At 40.3% G+C, this 20,786-nt stretch overlaps 1 protein-coding gene across 3 annotated transcripts in view; it reads left to right on the top strand.

Moving 5' to 3' along the window:
• Positions 1 to 20,786, top strand: part of camkmt (calmodulin-lysine N-methyltransferase) — a 325,277-nt gene that overhangs the window by 21,768 nt on the left and 282,723 nt on the right. For all 3 annotated transcript variants that reach the window (XM_059985734.1, XM_059985735.1, XM_059985733.1), the window contains exons 2-3: positions 8,615 to 8,790; positions 9,985 to 10,049. In XM_059985734.1, the coding sequence (XP_059841717.1) occupies positions 8,615 to 8,790; positions 9,985 to 10,049 (241 nt within the window). The remainder of the gene's footprint in view (positions 1 to 8,614; positions 8,791 to 9,984; positions 10,050 to 20,786) is intronic.

The raw sequence follows: 20,786 nt of genomic DNA on the forward strand, positions 1-20,786 counted from the left end.
TTCCCAGATTTCTGACCTTCCTCAGGATCTGGTTGGTGGGTGTGCAGAGTACTTCCGCTGTGTATAGTCTGACCATACTTTTGGTATTGATAGTTCTTTTCCTCCAGAAAAGTATTCCAACTCTGACTTACAGCTCTGGGGGGAAAGAAAATAAATTATTCCCTTCATGCCTTTTATGACCTTGAGGCACCTCCAAGCACTTCATAGCAAGTTACGTACCTTCATGCATTGTTGCACAGAACACAGTGGACATCTTCTAGCTTTTCACAAGAGTACCCTTTTTTTAAAAAAGAAAACAATCTCAGAGAAATGACTGGATAATCTTGACTTTTTTTTTAACTTGATATTGTTTGAAAGATAAAAGCTGCCAAAAAGCAGACTATTAATCTGTCTCGTCCCATCAACCCAGACCAAAGCACTCCCATCCATGTACCTATCCAAATTTCTCTTAAATGTTGAACGTGCACCCGCCACCCTCACTTCGGCTGACAGCTAGGTCCACACTCTCACCACTCTGAGTGAAGAAGTTCTCCTTAAACTTTTCTCTTTTCACCCTTCACCCATGACCTCTAGTTCTTGTCTCTCCTAACCTCAGTGGAACAAGCCTGTTTGTATTTATCCTATCTACACTTCTCATAATTTTGTGTACTTCTATCAAATTTCCCCTCATTCTAATACACACTAGGGATCAAAGTCCTAACCTTTTCAACCTTATAACTCAGGTGCTCATGTACTTGCTGCATCCTTGTATTCTTCAGTCTTATTGACGACCTTTCTATAGGTGGGTGACCAAAACTGCACACAATACTCCAAATGTCTTGTACAACTTCAACAACACTCCAACGCCTGTGCTCGTTGATTTGTGAAGGTCAATGTGCCAAGAGCTTCCTTTACAGCCCTATCTACCTGAGATGACACTTCCAAGGAATTGTGGATTTGTATTCAAAGATCCCTTTGTTCTACTTCATTCCTCAGTATCCTACCGTTCATTGTGTAAGTCTATATGTCCATAAGACATATGGACATAGTTAGGCCATTTTGCTTATCAAGTCCAATCCATCATGGCTGAGTTGTTATCCCTCTCAACTCCATTCTCCAGCCTTCTCCCTGTAGTCTTTGACATCCTGACTAATAAAGAACCTACCAACATCTACTTTAAATACACTCAATGACTTGGACGTCACAACCATCAGTGGCCAATAGTTCCACAGAGTTATTGCTACCTGGCTAAAGAAATTTCTCCTAATTTCTAAATGGATGTCCCTGTATTTTGAGGCTGTGTCCTCTGGTCTTAGACTCGCTCATTATAGGAAGCTTTCTCTCCACGTCCACTCTATCAAGGCCTTTTGATGTTTGATAGATTTCAATGAGATCCCCCACAATGTTCTAAGCTACAGCAAGTGCAGGCCCAGAGTCATCAAACATTCCTCATACATTAACTCTTTCATTCCTGAAAGCATTCTTGTGAACCTCCTCTGGACCCTCTCCAATGCCAGCACATATTTTCTTAGATAAGCGCCCAAAACTGCTCACAATACTCTGTGGTCTGACCAGTGCCATACAAAGCCTGAGCATTACATACTTGCTCTTATGTTCTAATTCTCTCAAAATGAATACTAGCATTGCATTTGGCTTCCTCACCACCAACTTAACCTGCAAATTAACGTTTAGGGAATCCTGCATGAGGACTCCCAAGTCCCTTGAGTCTCTGATTTTAAAAAAAAAATCTCTCTATTTAGAAGATAGCCTCTGCCTTTATTCCTTCTACAAAAGTGCATGACCATACACTATGTTGCATCTGCCACTGCTTTGCCCATTCTCTCAGAGTAAGTCATTGTACAGACTCCCTGCTTTCTCAATAGCACCTGATGCTCTACCTATCTTTGGATTGTCTTGACCACATAGCCATCAATTCCATCATCCAGATTATTCACATATAACATTAAGAGAAATGGTGCCAACACCAACCCTTTGGAACACTAATACTAACCACAAAATTTATTTCCACTCTTTGCCTCCTGCCAGTCAGCCAATCTTCTATCCATGCTAGTTATCTTTCCTATGATACCATGGGCTCTTAACTTGTTATGCAGCCTCATGTGTAGCACCGTGTCAAAGGCTTTCTGAAAATCCAACTAAACAAAATTCATTCTTCCCTGCCTGTTATTTCCTCAAAGTATTCTAACAGATTTGTCAAGTGTTACATATCCCGTAACTAGATAACTTACCAGCAAAGATTGAGGGGTCTGTTGAAGTCTGATGTCACTATTTTCAGACGTTTTTATTTATAAAGGGGCACAAAAGTAAGGTTAATACAAACATTCAGATAATGCACGTCGTCAATACTCAATCTGAAACGCGGGAATAGTAATGTTCATCATTAAGAAGTAATCTTGACTGTTGTCTAGGGGATAATATATTGTCCGTTGGAAATATAAAAGTCACTCAGAAGCCTGCAGACTTTAGCCTTTTGGGAAATCGCTGGGTTTCACGTGTTTTAGAGGGATCGGTAAAAAAAAACGGAAAACTTGCCCAGGTCTTTAGGAAGCCACTCCGTTAAATCAGTGGAGCGTGTTTCCCCGTTGTTAGTTCGAAGTCTTTCTCGGTGTTCTCAGCCACCTGCTCCCCAGGCAAAGGAGTTAGGAGCGCACGTGGCGTTGAGTGGCTTCCAGCCACGGGAGCACTGAGTGAGCGTCTCCTTCGGGTGCGTTGCTAGGGTACTGCCTCCTGCAGTCCGCTTTTAACTTTACTTGCAGAGTTGTAGATGTCCATCAAAGTAGGGTGATGCAATCTCCACCCCCACATTGCCCGAGGGTGTCCATATCCATGGTAGCTGTCACGTAGCAGAGAGTTGCAATTCACACAGGTGTGTCTAAGAACAATGGCCAAAACCGTTGCATTGTCTCTCACTTCCAAGACCCGAATGAATAGCGATCTTGCGATTCTCCGGAAGGAGGGGGCTGCTCCCGCTCCTTCGGCCCCTCAGAGCTGGGGTACCTTCATAACACAAGCCATAAGGAAGTTGTACTGTCTTTGGCCTATTTTGTCATGTTGAAACCTCATTCTTAATAATGGACTCCAACATCTTCCCAACCACTGAAGTCAATTTAATGGACCTATAATTTCCTTTCTTCTACCTCCCTCCTGAAAGAGTGGAATGAAGTCTTACCTCAGTTTGTTGCCCCAAAATACAACACCTCACACTTGTCTGGATTAAATTCCATCTGCCATTTTTCAGCTGGTCCAGTTCCCACTGCAAACTTTGATAGTCTTCATTACTGTCCACTACACCCCCCAATCTTGGTATTCGAAATTATTGGGACGAGAGTCGTGTTTGTGGATGGTTTCCATATTCCCATTTTCTTTTTTGAAAAATAAAAACATATAAAACTCTTGTGAGATTCCCATATGTTGCTCTATGAGATTAGGATAAAAATAGGGAAAATACAATATTCATCAACATATCATTTCCTTTGTAAGGAAGGATAGGTTCTTTTTATTGTATTGAGGCAGGCCTCAATGAAAATATTCTAATAGCAAGTGAGGTCCAGCAACACTGGATGTTTGTTTTTATAGAAATGCAGATAATGCAGTAATGATCGAAACATCAATGAAGTCCACCAAGGATTTTAGTGCAAAATTTTGGACCGGTTTACAGCTACAGAGATACAAGTAAAATTAAAAAAAGATGCATGAGTAATAAACTAGTGAGTCTAATTTGCAATGTTTCTTTTTTTTTCCAAGTTAGTCAGACGGAAAAAGCATCTAGATTGTTGTCCTTTACTTATTTCACCTTACTGCAGAAGGTTGTAAATTTAATCAGCTCCCTCGCGGGCACTAGCCTACAAAGTACCCAGGACATCTTTAGGGAGCAGTGTCTCAGAAAGGCAGTGTCCATTATTAAGGACCTCTAGTACCCAGGACATGCCCTTTTCTCACTGTTACCATCAGGTAGGAGATACAGAAGCCTGAAGGCACACATTCAGTGATTCAGGAACAGCTTCTTCCCCTCTGCCATCTGATTCCTAAATGGACATTGAAGCTTTGGACACTACCTCACTTTTTTAAATGTACAGTATTTCTGTTTTTTGCACATTTTAAACAAATCTATTCAATATACATAATTGATTTACTTGTTTATTTACTACTAATTTTTTTTACCTCTGCTAGATTATGTATTGCATTGAATTGCTGCTGCTAAGTTAACAAATTTCACAACAAATGCCGGTGATAATAAACCTGATTCTGATTTGGATTCTGTTGTAATGGAGCTGAATCTTCAAATCTACCACAAAAAAAAATTGGTTACTTTAGAGAAAAAAGCCTCCCCCTCCATGGACTCTTGAAGGTACTTCTTGCTGTCTTGGTAAAGCAGCCAACATAACCGAAGACCCCACCCACCCTAGACATTTCTCTTCTCAACCCTCCCATTGGACGTAAGATACCATAGTTTGAAACCACATACTGTCAGGCTCGAGGACAGCTACTGTCTTGCTGTTATAAGACTATTGAATGTCCCCGATACAATACGTTGTATCTCATAATCTACCTTGTTATTGCCTTACTATGGATGGCATGCAAAACAAAGTTTTTCCCTGTACCTTAGTACCTGTGACAATAATAAACACATTTATCATATTTTTATGAGCACATAAAAAAGTAGAGCAGGAGTAACCCATTCATTAACATCCATTCTGTCCCAGTCCTGATATCACTGTCTCTATATCTCTTGTATAATGTTCATAAATCTATAGATCATTTGTTTGAATTGAATCCTGGATTTCCTCACTTGCAGACCCCAGTCAGTTCAGATTGCCAACAACATCTCCTCCACAGTCTCCAGGTACTTAGCCCCCTGCTCTACTGGCTTTACACTTGTGACTGTGTGGCTAAGTACAGCTCCAATGCCATGTTCAAGTTTGCTGGTGACACCACTGTTGTGGACTAAATCACAGGTGGTGATGAATCAGCATATAGAAGGGAGATCGAAAATCTGGCTGAGTGGTGTCATAATAACAACCTCTCACTCAATACCAGCAAGATGGAAAAGCTGATTATTCAATACAGGAGGTATATGAGCCCACCCATCCAAGGTACAACGTTAAATTCCCATCTGTTACTATTTCAGGGGACCTGTCCTGGGTCCACCACACAAGTACAATTACAAAGAGAGGATGGCAATGCCTCTACTTCCTTATGGGTTCGTGGAGATCCAATTTTGACATCTGTAGCTGTGTGGTGGACTGGTTGCATCGACTGGTTGCATCACAGCCAACACAGGAAACACCAATGCCCTTAAATGAAAAATCCTGCATGAAGTAGTGAATATGACCCAGTCCATCATGGGTAAAACCCATCTACGTGAATCGCTGTTGCAGGAAATCAATATCCATCCCCACTTAGGACATGCTCTCTTCATGCTGCTCCACCAGGAAGAAGGTGCAAAAGCCTCTGCACTCGCACCACCAGGATCAGGAATAGTTATTACCCCTCAGCCATCAGGCTCTTGAACCTAAGGGGATAACTTAACTTCTCAACTGCCCAAACATTGAGATGTTTCCACAACCTGGGGACTCACTTTCAAGGACTCTTCATCTCATGTTCTTGATCTTTATTAGTTCATTGTCTTCTGCACTCTGCTTGCACACTCTAGTTGGGTGGTCTTTCATTGATCCTGGCGAGTATGCTCACAAGAAAAAGAGTCTCAGGGTTCTATATGGTGATATGTATGTTCTTTGATAATAAAAGTTACTTTGAACTTTGAATGAACCCAATGATCAGGCAACCACTGCCCTCCAGCATTCAACTCCCCAATCATAGAAATTTCTCCTTTTCTTGGCCCTAAAGCATTACTGTAAAACTGCTCCAACATTTTATGTTCATTATCCAAGGAAAACATCCTGCTAGAGCAGCTTGTTAAGTCCTCTAAAAACTTTGCTTCTGACTCCAAACAAAATCTGCAATGAACCACTCTCTGATGCTGCAGCACAGCTCTTCAAGAGGGTTGAGGTTGCATGGGTATAGGGACTGGGTTATTGTCAGACTCTTCGTGAATGTTTCACCTGTTCCATTAATACATTATCTTCCTTCTCCTCCCGTGAGAGTGCTGCTCACTTGTGGCTTTTTGGACTTCCTTGTTGCAGTGATGTGAAAAGCACATTAATGTACATAAAGAATCTTGCTTAAAACAGAGCTGCAGTAGTTGTTTACATGTGTGAAATGCATATGCATGACTTAGAGATATAGTGAATGTATTTTTGGTTTGCAAGCATGTCAGATGGGATATAATAATAGACCTCCGTGAATCCGCTAGTTTTGACAAAGCATTATACCCTTGCTGTCGTGCATGTGGAGGATGTAGAAGATATAAACAGTTTCCTAATGAGCAGAGTTGTTTGAATATGAGGTCTCACCTTAATGTATCAGTCAGTGGTCAGGCCAAGAGACTTTATTGGCACTGATGCATCTCTTCCTGAGAAAATGGCAAGTGTTGTGACAGTTCCCATCTTCTTCCTTCAAGCAAAGCTTTCTTTCTGCAGTTGTTTTCACCTGGATTTACAAATCACTTTCAGTGGACATCTGAGTGTGCATCTCTGTATGCCCTCTCCATTGTTCTGTCTCTGCAACAGGAACGAGTATGAAAAGCCACAAGTGGGTATCAGTTAATACACCCATGGAGGAGCCTAACAACGCGCCATTCCGTGGACCCAAGTAATTGCATTCCCCATGAGATCATAAAGACCCGTGCAAGAGTTGCAGGCAGTGTGTCATTGCATACTGTATGTTGTGTGGGGTTAGAAACCAAGAAGAAGTTTGTACGTTTTCTCCATGACCACATGGGCTTCCTTTGGGTGTTCCTGTTTCCTCCCACATTGCAAAGATGCATGGGTTTGGATTAATAAGTTGAGGGCACGCTGTTTTGCTACCAGAAGCAAGGCAGCCCCCAGCACATTGCCGATCGTGTTGGTCATTGAATCAAATGTTGCATTTCACTGTATTGTTTCAATGTTCTGATCTACATGTGACAAATAAAGCTAATCAAGTCTTTAAATTTCCTGGAGGGCTCGAAATGCTCGAGGCAGGGATTTTATCCGCTGTATGAGGAGCCTACGGTCAAGGAGCAGAGGATGATTGATTTGGAGAGGGATGAGGGGACATTTCTGCGTTATCACACACCATGTGTTTGCTAATATTGGAGTCGCCTGTTTAGGATTATAACTCATGACATCTGGGTACTTGTTGAACAATCAGTGTTCGAGTAGTTGTGGTGCTTCATTGCACTATTTGTGATAAAGTACTATTTCTGCCATTTTGAAGTAAGGCATATTTCCTTAAATGTTGATAGTTAAATGTAACAATGAAAATGTGACTTTCATAACTGCTGCGCACTAAAATACTGCAGTGCTTATTTTCTGTATCCAGTGTGGGTGCATGAGCCTCTGCAGCCTTGCCAGCACATCTACCAGTTCAGTCGGCAGAAGGCAAGCCGTATTGTGTTCAACTGCGGATTTCTGCACCATTCATGGACTCCGCGTCTTGGATGATGTTTTCAGTGTGAATGATTGATATCTTACATGTGCTACATGTACTTTGTGCTGCGTGTGACTGTTGGTACTGTGTGTTGCACCTTGGCCCCCGAGTAATGCTGTTTCATTTGGCAAAATTCATGGGTATTCATGTATGGTTGAATGACAATTAAAGTTGAACTATAAGTCCAGTGAGGCCACTTGCTTGAATTGAAAAGAACAGAGCAAAGCACAATTTACATTTTTAGGTTGAGTTTATTTGTATGTTTTAAATGTTTCTAATAACTGAAATGTTCCCAAGGGACTCAACTCACTTTCAAGGACTTTTCACCTCATGTTCTTGATATTTATTGCTTATCTATTTATTATTATTATTTCCTCTCTTTGTACTTGCAGTTTGTTGCTTTCTGTGCTTTGGTTGAACGCCCTAGTTGGATGGTCTTTCATTAACTCTATAATAGTTATTCTATAGATTTGTTGAGTATGCCCACAAAAAATTAATCTCAGGGTTGTATATGGTGCCATATATATACTTTCATAATATAATTTACTTTGAACTTTAATTTAAAACTTCCAATTAGAATATTTAGTTTTGTTTAAGTTTTTAAATATCTCAAAGTATTAAACAAAACTTAAAAAAAATAATCTTGGTCTCTTTTATAGTTTTGACAGCTGGCTAACTTGGGTTGGTAATTTAAAAGTCTTCCATTATATACATATGAGAAGGTTCCATACTCTGCTGGACTTTGCCAAATAGCTGGGAGGTTTGTGCCAGGGAACTGCTCCAGGAGGCCAACAGGGATATGAGCTTTCAGGGACTAGTATTGTTAATAAACACTTTGTTAAAACTTTCCATTTTGAATTTACAACTGAAGTGGAAAATGTTTTTATGTATTTACCTGTCATGATTTAGTTGCAAGCCCCTGACACCATGTACTGTTGCCTTAGTTTCACTTATAAATACTATTGGATGTATTAAAATCCAAGCCAGTAAAGTTGTGCTCTGCCTGCTTCAAAAGAGTTTGTTGTGACCAAATCACAAGACCCATGTCATTGTCAGAAGCAATGATTGCCTTTTCTTTCAATAGGTGTTGAAACAGAAGAGCATAGATAAAGAAAATCTGCAAAATGTTTCTGTCAGAAGATCTTTGACTTTCAACATATTTTGCACAAATGTGGTGAAGAAATCAGAGGCAGATTCTGATAATGAAATGTGGGTAGAGTACACATGCATTCCCTATCCCCAGTATAGGGTGTATTTAAGGTAAACTGTTTTTAAATATATTTTCTGATGTACAGAATTGAACTACAAAAATTATTAATCTCAGTTTAGAGACATTTACTAACAGAATTCATCACTACTCCTCAAACTTAGCCTTTCTTTTACCCCCCCCCCCACACCTTAATCTCCAATTTAAAATGTTATATCTTTTTTGTATTTGTATATAGTGTATTGTATTTGTCTGAACATATTATTGACAATAAGGAATATCAGGAAGAACGCTAATTCGCTTCCAGGTTTTGACAATGTTATTTTACAGCTGATTGTTGGAATGATGATGTATTGGTATTCTTGGCTATACCTGGGCACAGTTTCCTAGTATGTGCAGGCAGGATCAGGGAATGTTGCTCTATATTTCAGTGATAATCATTACCAAGTTATCATGCAAGTTACCGGGCACTTAAATTTAGATTAATTTTCTAACTATTGTTACAAGTAGAAAGAAGATCAAAGAATGAATATGCTGTGTGTGTACACATATTGCAGGAAAGACATCTTAATACCAAATGTTTTCAATATTTCCTGCTTTTAGTTGATTTTGCTGAATTTTTTTTTCAGTTAGTTTGCACTACTTAATCCCTTCCATGTAAGGTCAGTAAATTTGGCCTAATTTTGCTCTGAGATTTTCCATTGTTCACACTCTAAATTTTTCATCTGCTATTTGTCCAACAATGCCAGCATCTTATTAGTTGACTAATTGATCCATGTGCTGCATTCTACATTTTCATTGTACCAGAACAAGTAACAATAGTTTATAAAAATCAGTAGAAATGTGGTTTTGTTTCAGTGAAAGACCTTACTTATTTTTTTGACACATCTGAGTCATAAATCTGAATAAGGCATCTGCTTACTTTCTTGATCCATATAAAACAGTCGCCCTTTTTGGTGCTTTCATGTGCAAACTTTGATTATAACCGCCAGGATACTCACACACAACTGTTAGGGTTAAATGTATGGTCTACAAGTTAACTAAAAGAATGGGCAGAGATTGCTAAAACAGGTAAAGTGAGTGGTTAAGGATTGTTAGAAATGTGCATGTAGATTTTCATTTTTATTTGTATTTGCTGTGCCATCATTTGTATTCTAAAAGTACTGATAAATACTGTACATATTAGGATTTTAAATGTCTTTCATTATGGGAAGATTTTACACTTAATGTTACTTTACTTTGTTAAGACACAGTGTTGGTCCCCTGAATGTTGAAGATGTTCTCACCAGTTTTGACAACACCGGAAATGTCTGTAAGTTCATTTCATTTATTGTTCAAATGTGATATAATGGCGGGGGTTGATAAAGCCCATAATCAGCTTTCTATTAAAAGGACACTATCTTTATCCCGGAGAGAGGAATGACTATGTCATTTCAAAGCACGTTGAATTTGAGCTTTGCTGTGTGCTATGCAGTTAAGGTCAGTGTGTTGAGAGTTTGGCAAATAAAGACTATGACAAGCCTGCCAAAAATACTCTAACATAAATGGTGCTTCCTTAATACTGTAACTGAACCAATAAAATCTTTTGGCTTATTTATATCTGATACTTAACCAATGCAACCTCACACGATGATTAAATTAATGAGATGAAAAATATTATTTTGTAACTTTGAAATTTAAAGCTGTCTGGTACATGTCTGGTACATTTTGACTTTTTACATCATTAGTCATTTATTCTGGTGGTAGTGTGGATGTAATATTCGTTAAGTTCACATTTAAAAGCAAATATGTGAGTTCATTATTTATTAGATAATACACTATGTATAGAATAAGCACTTAAGGTGTTTAACAAAAAAAAACAATGATTGAACAACAAAAAATTATTGGTAAAGGTTGGCATCATCTTGGTTGCAAATTTGTGCACCAGAACATGTGTGATCTGCCTGAGGAAAAACAATGTCTTAATTCAACTCTTTCTTTTACAGCTCTTTGAATACATTGAGTTACCTTGTGAATGATTGAAAGTGCAAATAGATTTATTTGGGAGATTGGACTTTAATGGTTGTAAGGGATTCAGTGAGATTGGGAAGATTGATGGATATAATATCACTTTTATGTGAATGAATTTTCCTCCCAGAACAGCATTCAGGTTGTTTTTTGGAGATGTGAGGTGAGTCATTTCCTATCCTGGCATCAGAACTGATGTGAAGCATGCATTTTGCTACTAATAAATGAGTTATTGGCAATTACATCTAACAGAATATAGTGGAACAATCATTACCAAACTGCCCACGTCAATGTTTCAATGTTGAATTATTGATGCAGAATGGAAATTTCATAACAATGCAGCAGTGATGTTCAGTTTGCCAAACAAGACCTTCTTGTGTTTGATCATGATTTCATATGCTAAATGTGGTTGTGAAGGTCCCATTTCCACCAGGGATGTTTGTCAACAAGCAAAAAGAAGCAAAGGGAATTTGCAATAGTCTAACTTCTATTATGTTAGGGAGGGTATCTCATTGAAACCTATAGACTATTGAAATTACTGGATGGAATGGCTGTGGAGAGGCTGTTTCCTATAGTGAGGGAGTCTCGGACCAGAGGGCATAGTCTTAGAATAGAAGAATGTCCCTTTAGAACAGAGGAGGAGACATTTCTTTAGCCAGAGGGTGATGTATCTGTGAAATTCATTACCACAGACAGCTGTGGAGGCCAAGCCATTTGGTGTATCTCATGCAAAGGTTGATAAGTTCTTAATTAATAAGGGCATCAAAGGTTACCAGGGGAAGGCAAAAAAATGGGGTTGAGAGGGTTAATAAATCAACCATGATGGAATGACGGAACAGACATGATGGCTTAATTCTGCTCCCATGTCAAAATTGTCATTGTAATGTTGTGTACTTATAGTTTTAGGCTCGGTTTTACTCCTGGATGGGATTTTGATGAGTAGGCTCAAAGGGGGCAGGAAAATCCATAATAAACAGTGAAACAAAACAAATGCTGGAAGAACTCAGTCAGGCAGTATTCATGGTAAGAGAAACCAATTAACATTTCAGGTCAGCAAGCCATCCTCAGAATGCAGAGAGAGTGGGGGGTATACAGTTTTCAAAGCAGAACTGGGGTTGCAAGGGAAATGGTAGTGGAGAAGGCTATAGGCAGACAGGTTGAAATGGACATTGAATTGAAAGTAAAAGTGGCAAGCAACAGGACGCTCTGGAACGTCACTGCAGACTGTACGCTGTTGCTTTGCGAAGTGATCACTCAGTCTGGGTTTGGTTTCTGAACAGTAGAGGAGCCACACTGTGAACGTTGAATGTAGCAGAATGGATTGGAAAAGACCAAGTGAATCACTGCCTGATCTGGAATGTGTGTTTTGGCCCCTGGGTGGTAGAAAGGGAAAAGGTGAATGGGCAAGTGTTGCATGGAAGTTGCTATGGGATGGAGAGTGGTTGCTGGGGACAGAAGTGTAGAGCAGAGAGTCATGAGATAAGCAGTCCTTGTAAAATACAGAAAGGAGAAGAGGAGAATATGACTGGTGGTTGAATTATGATAGAATTGGCAGAACTTGTGAAGGATAATACGTTAAATGAAAAGGCTGGTGGAGTGGAAGGTGAGTACTGGGGGAAATCTTTATTCTCTGTTGTGGGTGTGTGAGTGAGGGTAGATGTGTGCTAAGGGGAGGAAATGTGATCTTGCAGAAGGAAGCCACATTTCAGGAGGAAGGAGGGTATTTCAGCGGCATCTGAGTAAAAAGCTTCATCATTGGAACAACTGCAATGGAGACTCAGAATCTGAGGGGAAAAAATGGCATCCTTGCAGGAGGCATGGTAAACAGATGTATAGTTGAGGGACCTGTGGGAGCTTGTGGGCTGGATTTCATAGGGTCCACAAGTTTAAAAAGAAAAACAAGAAACTGGGACCACAGGAGTTTCTGAATAGACCATGATAAGTTTACTGCTCCAATGAAATATTGTATATAAATTATTTTAAAAAGAAATGAATATATGTAATTTAATTGGAACCCTGATTGAAATGAATGGGAAAATAATGCTATATGATGTACATAAGGCAGCAAAATGGCTTGGCCTGTATGTGGCGGGGGTTGCACTCATGAATTGTTATCTCTGCTCCTGCTTGACTGAGTACAAATCACCGTTCACATCCTGCAGGACGGTACTCTGAGCCCCACTCCACATCCACCCCCAAATCACAAACTGTGGATTGAGCTGGGCTGTCTGCAGCAAGGGATATCAGTGAGTATGCAGCAGGAGGCTAGTTCTGTTTGCCTTCCACTGTCTCATGCATGTTATAATATTTATAAAACGTGACATGAAGGCAGCAGTTACTGCAGTGGGGTCACCTGCCAGAAGTGACTAAAATGCAGAGAGGCAAAAACTCATGAAGCCTACTGCTACATCACCATCTACCACTACAATCCCATTAAATTCCTGCCACTTTTCATATTTTGAAAGGAAGTTTAATTCATGCTCTTTATTGCCAAATAGAATTTCCATCTATAACAGCATTTTTAAAAATTACTTAAAGTGCTAGTTGTGTTTTTAACCATCTTGATAGTGTGAAAAGAAATGATCTTTAACCAAGTTGCCATGAGATATTCAAAAAATAGCTAATTTGCATCAGTTGCGAGGATCTCATTAAATACCCAAACTAACGATATTAAGGGCTTTTTCATTGCTAGTTTAAGGATATTGTATATATTAAAGTATCCTATTCAGAGCTTTGGAATAGAGGTAAATGTAAATCACGTGAACCATGAGCAGAGAAAGTTTGATAACCACAGCTTTAGATGGTAAATTCTGAAGATAGTAAAGGCTGTCCTTTCAGGTCATGGTCAATTCTTACCATCTCCAGGCCAAAATTGGTCAGCAATTTGGGCAGAGAGTTGGTAGACTAGGTGCAACGGAGGAAAGCTGGACCAGACAGGCACTGTTAGCAGACATCTCAGAGGAGGACAGAGTAATGCTCATGGTCTTTATTTCTCCAGAAAATGAAAATATGACCATTGTCTGTATCTTTATAAGCAAAGTTCTGCAATTCCAGTAAGAACAATTAGAAAACTGGAACCACTATCCTGCACAATTAAATGTCAGGACCTTTCAATCTGGCAGTGTATTCATTTTCAGGCGATCAGGCATAGGAGATCATGATATGGGAATTGTAGCTCTGCTCTCCACCATCATCCTTGTCCCTTTCCCAGCCATGATTTAAGACCTAAACTAATTTAGACCATAAGATATAGGAGATATAGGCCATTAGAGCCATCGAGCCTGCTCCACCATTTCTTCATGGCTAATCCAATTTTCCTCTCAACCCCAATCTCCTGCCTTCTCCCATATTCCTTCAGGCCCTAGCCAGTCAAGAATATCAACCTCTGCCTTAAGTATACACGCAGACTTGGCCTCCATAGCTGCCTGTGGCAAAGAATTCCACAAATTCATCGCTCTCTGGCTAAACCTCCTCATCTCCATTCTAAAAGGATGTACCCCTAATCTGAGATTCTTCTGCCCTAAGAAGTATCCTTTCCATGTCCACTGTGAAGGTCTTTGACCATTCGATAGGCTTCAATGAGGTCACCCCTCATCCTTATGAATTCTAGTGAATGCAGGCCCAGACTATCAAACACTCTTCATATGGCAAGCCATTCAAACCTGGAATCATTTTCCTGACCCTCCTGTGAACCCTCTCTAGTTTCAGCACAATTTTCTTTTTCTTGGTAATTCCTCCGTTGTTTCTGAGTCTCTTGCTGTGGACTCCATATATACTCTACATGAGTATTAATATTTTATACTTAATCATTTATAATTCGACTCTAAGGTTAATGGAAGTTGGGATTTGTGAATTGGTTCACATAATGGCCAGAGAGCAAAGTTTCCCAGTGGTAGTACAGCAGTATCATTGGTCTTGGGGAGAGAGCAAACCATCCAAGATACATGTTGCAGATTGTGAGTAGGCAAGAACATGTGCATAAAGATCTTTAACACCCCCCTATATGTGGTCACGTGTAAACAAAAGCAACTTCGATTCTATAATTGGCTGATGCAGCAAGGCTGAAAATCTGTAGCTCAGGCTGAAAGGTGAAACTTTGATTGGCGGACCAACCGATAACCCCGATAATGCTGCGTGTGCTCTCCAGCTGCAGAAGTACTTAATCCGTCAATTAAAACTCTCTCCAAAAACACTTCCAGCTTTTCTACTTAGAGACTCACCAACATATTGCACAGAACATTAATTATGCTGTTAGCACTTAATTACATGGTTGCATCTCTCATGGTAGAGTGCGACATAATTAGCTCCCAACTTCATCTCTCATGAGAATTGGATGTTTAGTATTTCTGATATAACCCTGTGATCAAACACTACGCATGTATTGTCCTTGGAATATCTATTTCACCGTTATAATCATCATGCTATCAATTCCTGGGACTGATTATATAATTTTATGAAACATTTTTTTGTCAAATGAACAAAGTATGATTATCTGGTACAGTAATCTTTACCTCTCAACTAGCTAAATGAATTGTTATAACAATTTTAGAGAAAAGGTTAGCATATTTGAATTATACTGAATAAAAATGTATATTAAGGTATGAAATGTTGTGTGAGATCATATCTGATGTATTGTGTTCCAGGATTTGTTAAAAACATTGTTGCCTTTCTTGTTGTGTGGTTTCTTAAGACTGAATAATGTGGATGTCACAAATTGATGTCATTACTTGCATCAAAGCAGCAGCCCCTGCTGCTTCATAAAATGCCATCTCCTGCAATAATGAAGCCAGTTGCCACCAATATAATCTTTAAGCATCATGCCTTTCAGCAAATACAAAGGGTAATAGAGTTGCAGTGTTCACTCTTGTAAACATTCAGTCAACCTTACAACATGATAGCAATACAGCTGGGTGAATATATATTTTGTTTTAACGAGCCTTGCACCCTTAATCTTTGATTGTGTTGGTGTTTATGCTGCTTTTTCCTTCTTATCCTTAAATAATTTGACACTGTGACTCTTGAGTCCATTTGTATTATAACTGGGAACAAGGTGCATAAATAGCATATAAAACTGCTTATTTCTTTGAAAATTTTAACAGCAAAAAATTGTTCCGGACTTTTGTTTGGAGTAGCATTTAGGGCGAACAGTCAAAAATGTTCTACCCAATTTACTAATTTCTGCTTCTTTTTCCAAGCTCAGAGCATATGCTGTGCCTTATCCTTCAGCTGAGATCATGTAACACAACTTGGATTAGAGATCAAAACTGAAACATTTCTGGCAGTTCATTTCAACTGGACTACTGGAAAGACTAACATCAAAACTGATGTAGCCAAACCTTATCAGAACTGGATTTCATACCATTGACAAGTCTTAATATCAGAATCTGCTTACTTTATCTAAGACAGGGGTTCATGACCTGGGGTCCACACAGGGGTCCGTAGATCCAGGGGGTCTGTGAACTTGGATGGGAAACAACTTACATCTTTATTTTCACTAGTCTCTAACTGAAATTTTGCTTTTCCTTCAATTCTGAATGTAGGTAACAAACCACAGTCGTATTAGCAGTACCTGTGACTTTGTCACCAGTGGAAATGACAGATATTTTCATATTCCATTATGGTTGTTACAAATATCTCAAAATATAGTTTATGGCATATTTTTATAAAAAATTTTGATAAATCTGTTTCAATATGATTAGTTGATTCTGTAATCCTGTGTGTTTTGTTTTAGTTATTTAAATACTTCATTCTGTGAAGGGGTCCATAGACCTTACCAGACTGCCAAAGGGGTCCATGGCATTAAAAAACTCTGAGGTGTAATGCTTTTGCTGAGCTAAGTTTCCTCTAGAGGGCAGCTTTTACCACCAACCGCAGTCTTTTTCCAGCATGAAATACTGCAGCAGACAGACTGATAGGACTCTCTCCTCACCTTCCTGATAACCAATGTTGCAATAAACTCTGTTAAATTTCACATGGATCCCACTCCCTTCATACCTGTCTCTGCTGATTTTAGGGGACGCACATGTGTAAACGTCTTTTATGGACACAAGTTGGGGTAATTGTGTTTAAGGCAAGAATGTGGCGCGGATTGAATGTTTGCTCCCTTCCAGTGTCTCTTGGAAGTCACGTACAACACTACGGCGAGAAAAGGTTGAGGAAAGTAATGGGGTGATGACCCATCCTGGTCTGACAGTAGCCTGTGCTGAGATTGTGGACCTGATGGTTAAGATCACAATTTTCATGCCATCACTTACCTGCTGTCAAATGTAAAATTTTAGTGGATGGGTCAAATCTGAGAAGGCTGACCCACAGCATCTATTGAATGATCGAGTCAGAAACCTGTGTGTTCTCAAAATGCTCCACCCTGCTTTCCATTTGGATTTGACATGATGAGGATCATACCCATTGTGTCTCTGTGGATGGAAGCCATGCTGCAATTTTGTGATCAGCTCTATAACTTGGGAGGAGATGGTTGACAAGGAGCCAGAGATTACGTTGTATGTGGCAGAGAGTAAGGAGACACCACTGTAATTAGATGTTAGTGTCTTTTCTTGAAATAGTCATGATTGTGGCATCTCTGAGGCCCTTCTCTTCCCAGATATGGGAGAAGACATATCAAAGTTGTGACTGGTGTTTATCTCTGCCAGCAGGGAAACCTTTTGACTTGTGAATGTGTGGCCTGACATAGGGACGAGGATAGTTCAAACTTTAACGGAGTTGAGGCATCTCAGTCGAATCATAGAGCCCCACACTGTGGAAGCAGGCCCTGTCCCACTCTCTGCCCCAACCTCCAAGCACTCATGTATGCTAACCCTTAACTTCCCCAGGGTTCTGCCGTTCACCTGCACATCAGGGGCAATTCACAGTGGCCAATTAACCTGTCAATCTGCTCATCTTTGGGAGGTTGTGATGCTCAGGCAGGAGTCACAGAGAGGATGAGCACACTCCTTGTGGAGAAGGCAACAGAATTGAATACCAGTGCTGGGAATTGTGAGACAGTGGCTTCACTTGATGTGTCACTCTGACACCTCAGGATAGGGTTCTTGGTTGAGGAAATCTTGTTAGGAATTCTTACTTTCTTTCAATCATTGATTATGCTAACTTCTGTTCACTAGGTTAGTAGACCATTGAGGACCTTACATATTCTAAGAAATGGATAATTGTCATGGTTATCAGTGATGTTCTGTATTTCCTATGCCTCTTTAATCTTTCTCCTACTCTTTGTGTCATGGAACTTCTGTTGGTCTGTCTTCAAATACTTGTAGCACTGATGCTTTTTCCTTGAGGCATGGAGGAATTTCCATTCCAAGAATGCCTTGTTATTTGTGATTAAGAAGCTGCTAGATTTCAAAGTCATTTATATCAAAACAGTCCAAGTGCTTTCCAGTAATGAACCCAAGCTCCAAATTATCATCGATCTGTTTAGCGAAGCTGGTTCTTTCACTATTCTCAACACAGTGGTCCTCTATCAACCTACCCCTGCTGCACGTCGCTGTTCTCTGACAATAAAGGCCCTTAAAGATGTCTTTGTGCCTCTCAATAAAGACCAAAGTTGATGTAGTTCACCATCACTATCGTTGTGTAGGGGCTGCCTGAGGAAGGATGTGCATGAAGATCAAAAAACTCCATCTTGGCACAAATCTCATGGGCAGAGTGATCATGGACTCTGTACAGTATGTAACACGGTGCTGGAGAGATTCTGTCATTGTTTCTACTTTTTCTCACTGAAAAGTAAATATAGTTACTTTTTTAAGACTATATTGAAGTTTTAACCACAAGGTAGTTGAAGTTAAGAGTTATTTGTTGTAAACTTCAAACCAGTATTTGTATTGATAATGATTTTTTTGTTTCAAAGTACTTGATATTTAGTGCTTAAACAATGGATTGGCTGCTTTTTTATTTTTCTTTCTAGTTTATTTTGTCCTTTTGTGATAGTATTAAGTCTATTAGGTGCCACTCACTAATCTTAGCATTCTCCTGTGGGCTAAGAGTCCAGTTTTGAGGTGTTCATTGCTCTAATTTCACTTTGATGGACAGGCCGCATTGTTTATGTGCCTAAGAATAGATTTTGGCGCAGACACTATTCTGAATTTCATTGTGCTAGAGCATGTTGTGCTGCTGGAGATGGGTGTCAAGAAGCTAAACAATAATGGAAATTATTGCTGCTGTTCAAGACAAGTGCATTATTCAACATTTTAATCATGCCTGTAATATTTTAGACTTCCAGGATACAGCACATATGAGGTGTGTTAGATGGACATTAGTCCAAAGCTGAGCTGTTTTATCTCTGTTTTCCTAACTGGGATATTGATATGAAGAGAACCATAACCCCAACACAACTGGAAGCCGATTTAAAAAATGACTGTCAATGTTGTTTGACTATTCACTGAGCCAATGAGAAAGAGAATTTTGTAACTGTTTAGACTGCATAAAAATTAATTTGAGTGAAGATTTCCAGAGTATGATATATAAATTACAGTAATGACTTGATTCAATACTGATGCATATCACTTGACGAAATACATGCTGATTAAATTTGCAGATGGTTCTAAACCAGGAAATGTGACTGGGCTGAGTATGCAGGCTGAACAGAGCAAAACAATTGTAAACTGATGACAATGATTATGGTGTTGAAGTTGCTAAGGGGATCATTTCAACAGACATAGAAACCGTGGACCAACACGGTCAAAGGCCTGCAGGAGTTCGTTGGTATGGTGATCTTCTACCACCGTTTCCTCCCCTCAGCAGCCCGTATCATGCACCCTTTGTACACCCTGATGTCGCGTAAAGGCAAGGACATTACTTGGGACAAGGAGGCCGCGGCCACTTTCGTCAAAGCCAAGGAAGCCTTGGCAGATGCCGCGATGCTGGTGCACCCCAGAATGGACGTTCCGACCGCACTCATGGTGGACGCATCGGACACAGCAGCTGGTGGGGTGCTGGAGCAGTTCATTGAGGGGCGCTGGCAACCCCTGGCGTTCTTCAGCAAGCACCTACGACCACCCGAACTCAAGTACAGTGCTTTCAACCGGGAGCTGTTGCCACTGTATCTGGCAATACGGCATTTCAGGTACTTCTTAGAAGGCAGGCCGTTCACCGCGTTCACGGACCACAAACCGTTGACCTTCGCGTTCACAAAGGTGTCAGATCCCTGGTCAGCTCGCCAGCAGTGTCATCTGTCCTACATCTCTGAGTACACGACAGATATCCAGCATGTCTCGGGAAAGGACAACGTCGTGGCGGACGCACTCTCCAGACCAGCTGTCCAGGCCCTGTCCCTGGGGGTGAACTATGCAGCACTGGCGGAGGCACAGCAGGCAGACGACGAGATGCCCAGCTACAGGACCACAGTCTCGGGTTTGCAGCTGCAGAACTTTCTCGTAGGCCCAGGTGAGAGGACCCTCCTGTGCGACGTGGCTACCGGCCAACCTCGCCCCATCGTCCCGGCAGCCTGGAGGCGGTGAGTTTTCGACTCCTTAAACGGTTTGGCGCACCTACCTATCAGGATAACCATCTGGCTGGTCTCCAGTAAGTTCGTGGGGCACGGACTTCGCAAGCAGGTCAATGTGTAGCACATCGCTACAAGTGTGTCTTTATTATCATTACTCATTCTTTACATTTATCCTCACGTGGTCTCTGTTCTTTGGTCTCTCTGCATTAAATGTTTGTCTACTAGCCACTTTTGCCTGCTGCTGGAGATAGGTTTGTCTTTCCTTTTGCTGACGAAAGCCCTTCCTGATTTTGAATGCTTCTATCAAATCTCCTCTGAACCTTCGCTCTCCTAGCTTCTCCAGTCTTTCAATACAAGTCTCTATTGCTGAGCAGTTCTCCAGGAATCGTCCTTTCTGGGGCTTTTATGCCATTCCTAAGGAGCAGAATCCAATGTTGAACACAATACTTAATTGAGTTCTAACTTTAATATTGTATAGATATAACATAACTTCATTGCTTTTGTATTCTACTCCTTGATTAATAATGTCATGATTCCCATATGCTTGCTCAATTTGTTTTGTAACCTTCAAAGATCTGCACTGATGAGAAG

Source organism: Hypanus sabinus, chromosome 12 (assembly GCF_030144855.1).
Source record: "Hypanus sabinus isolate sHypSab1 chromosome 12, sHypSab1.hap1, whole genome shotgun sequence".
Classification (NCBI taxonomy): Eukaryota; Metazoa; Chordata; class Chondrichthyes; order Myliobatiformes; family Dasyatidae; genus Hypanus; species Hypanus sabinus.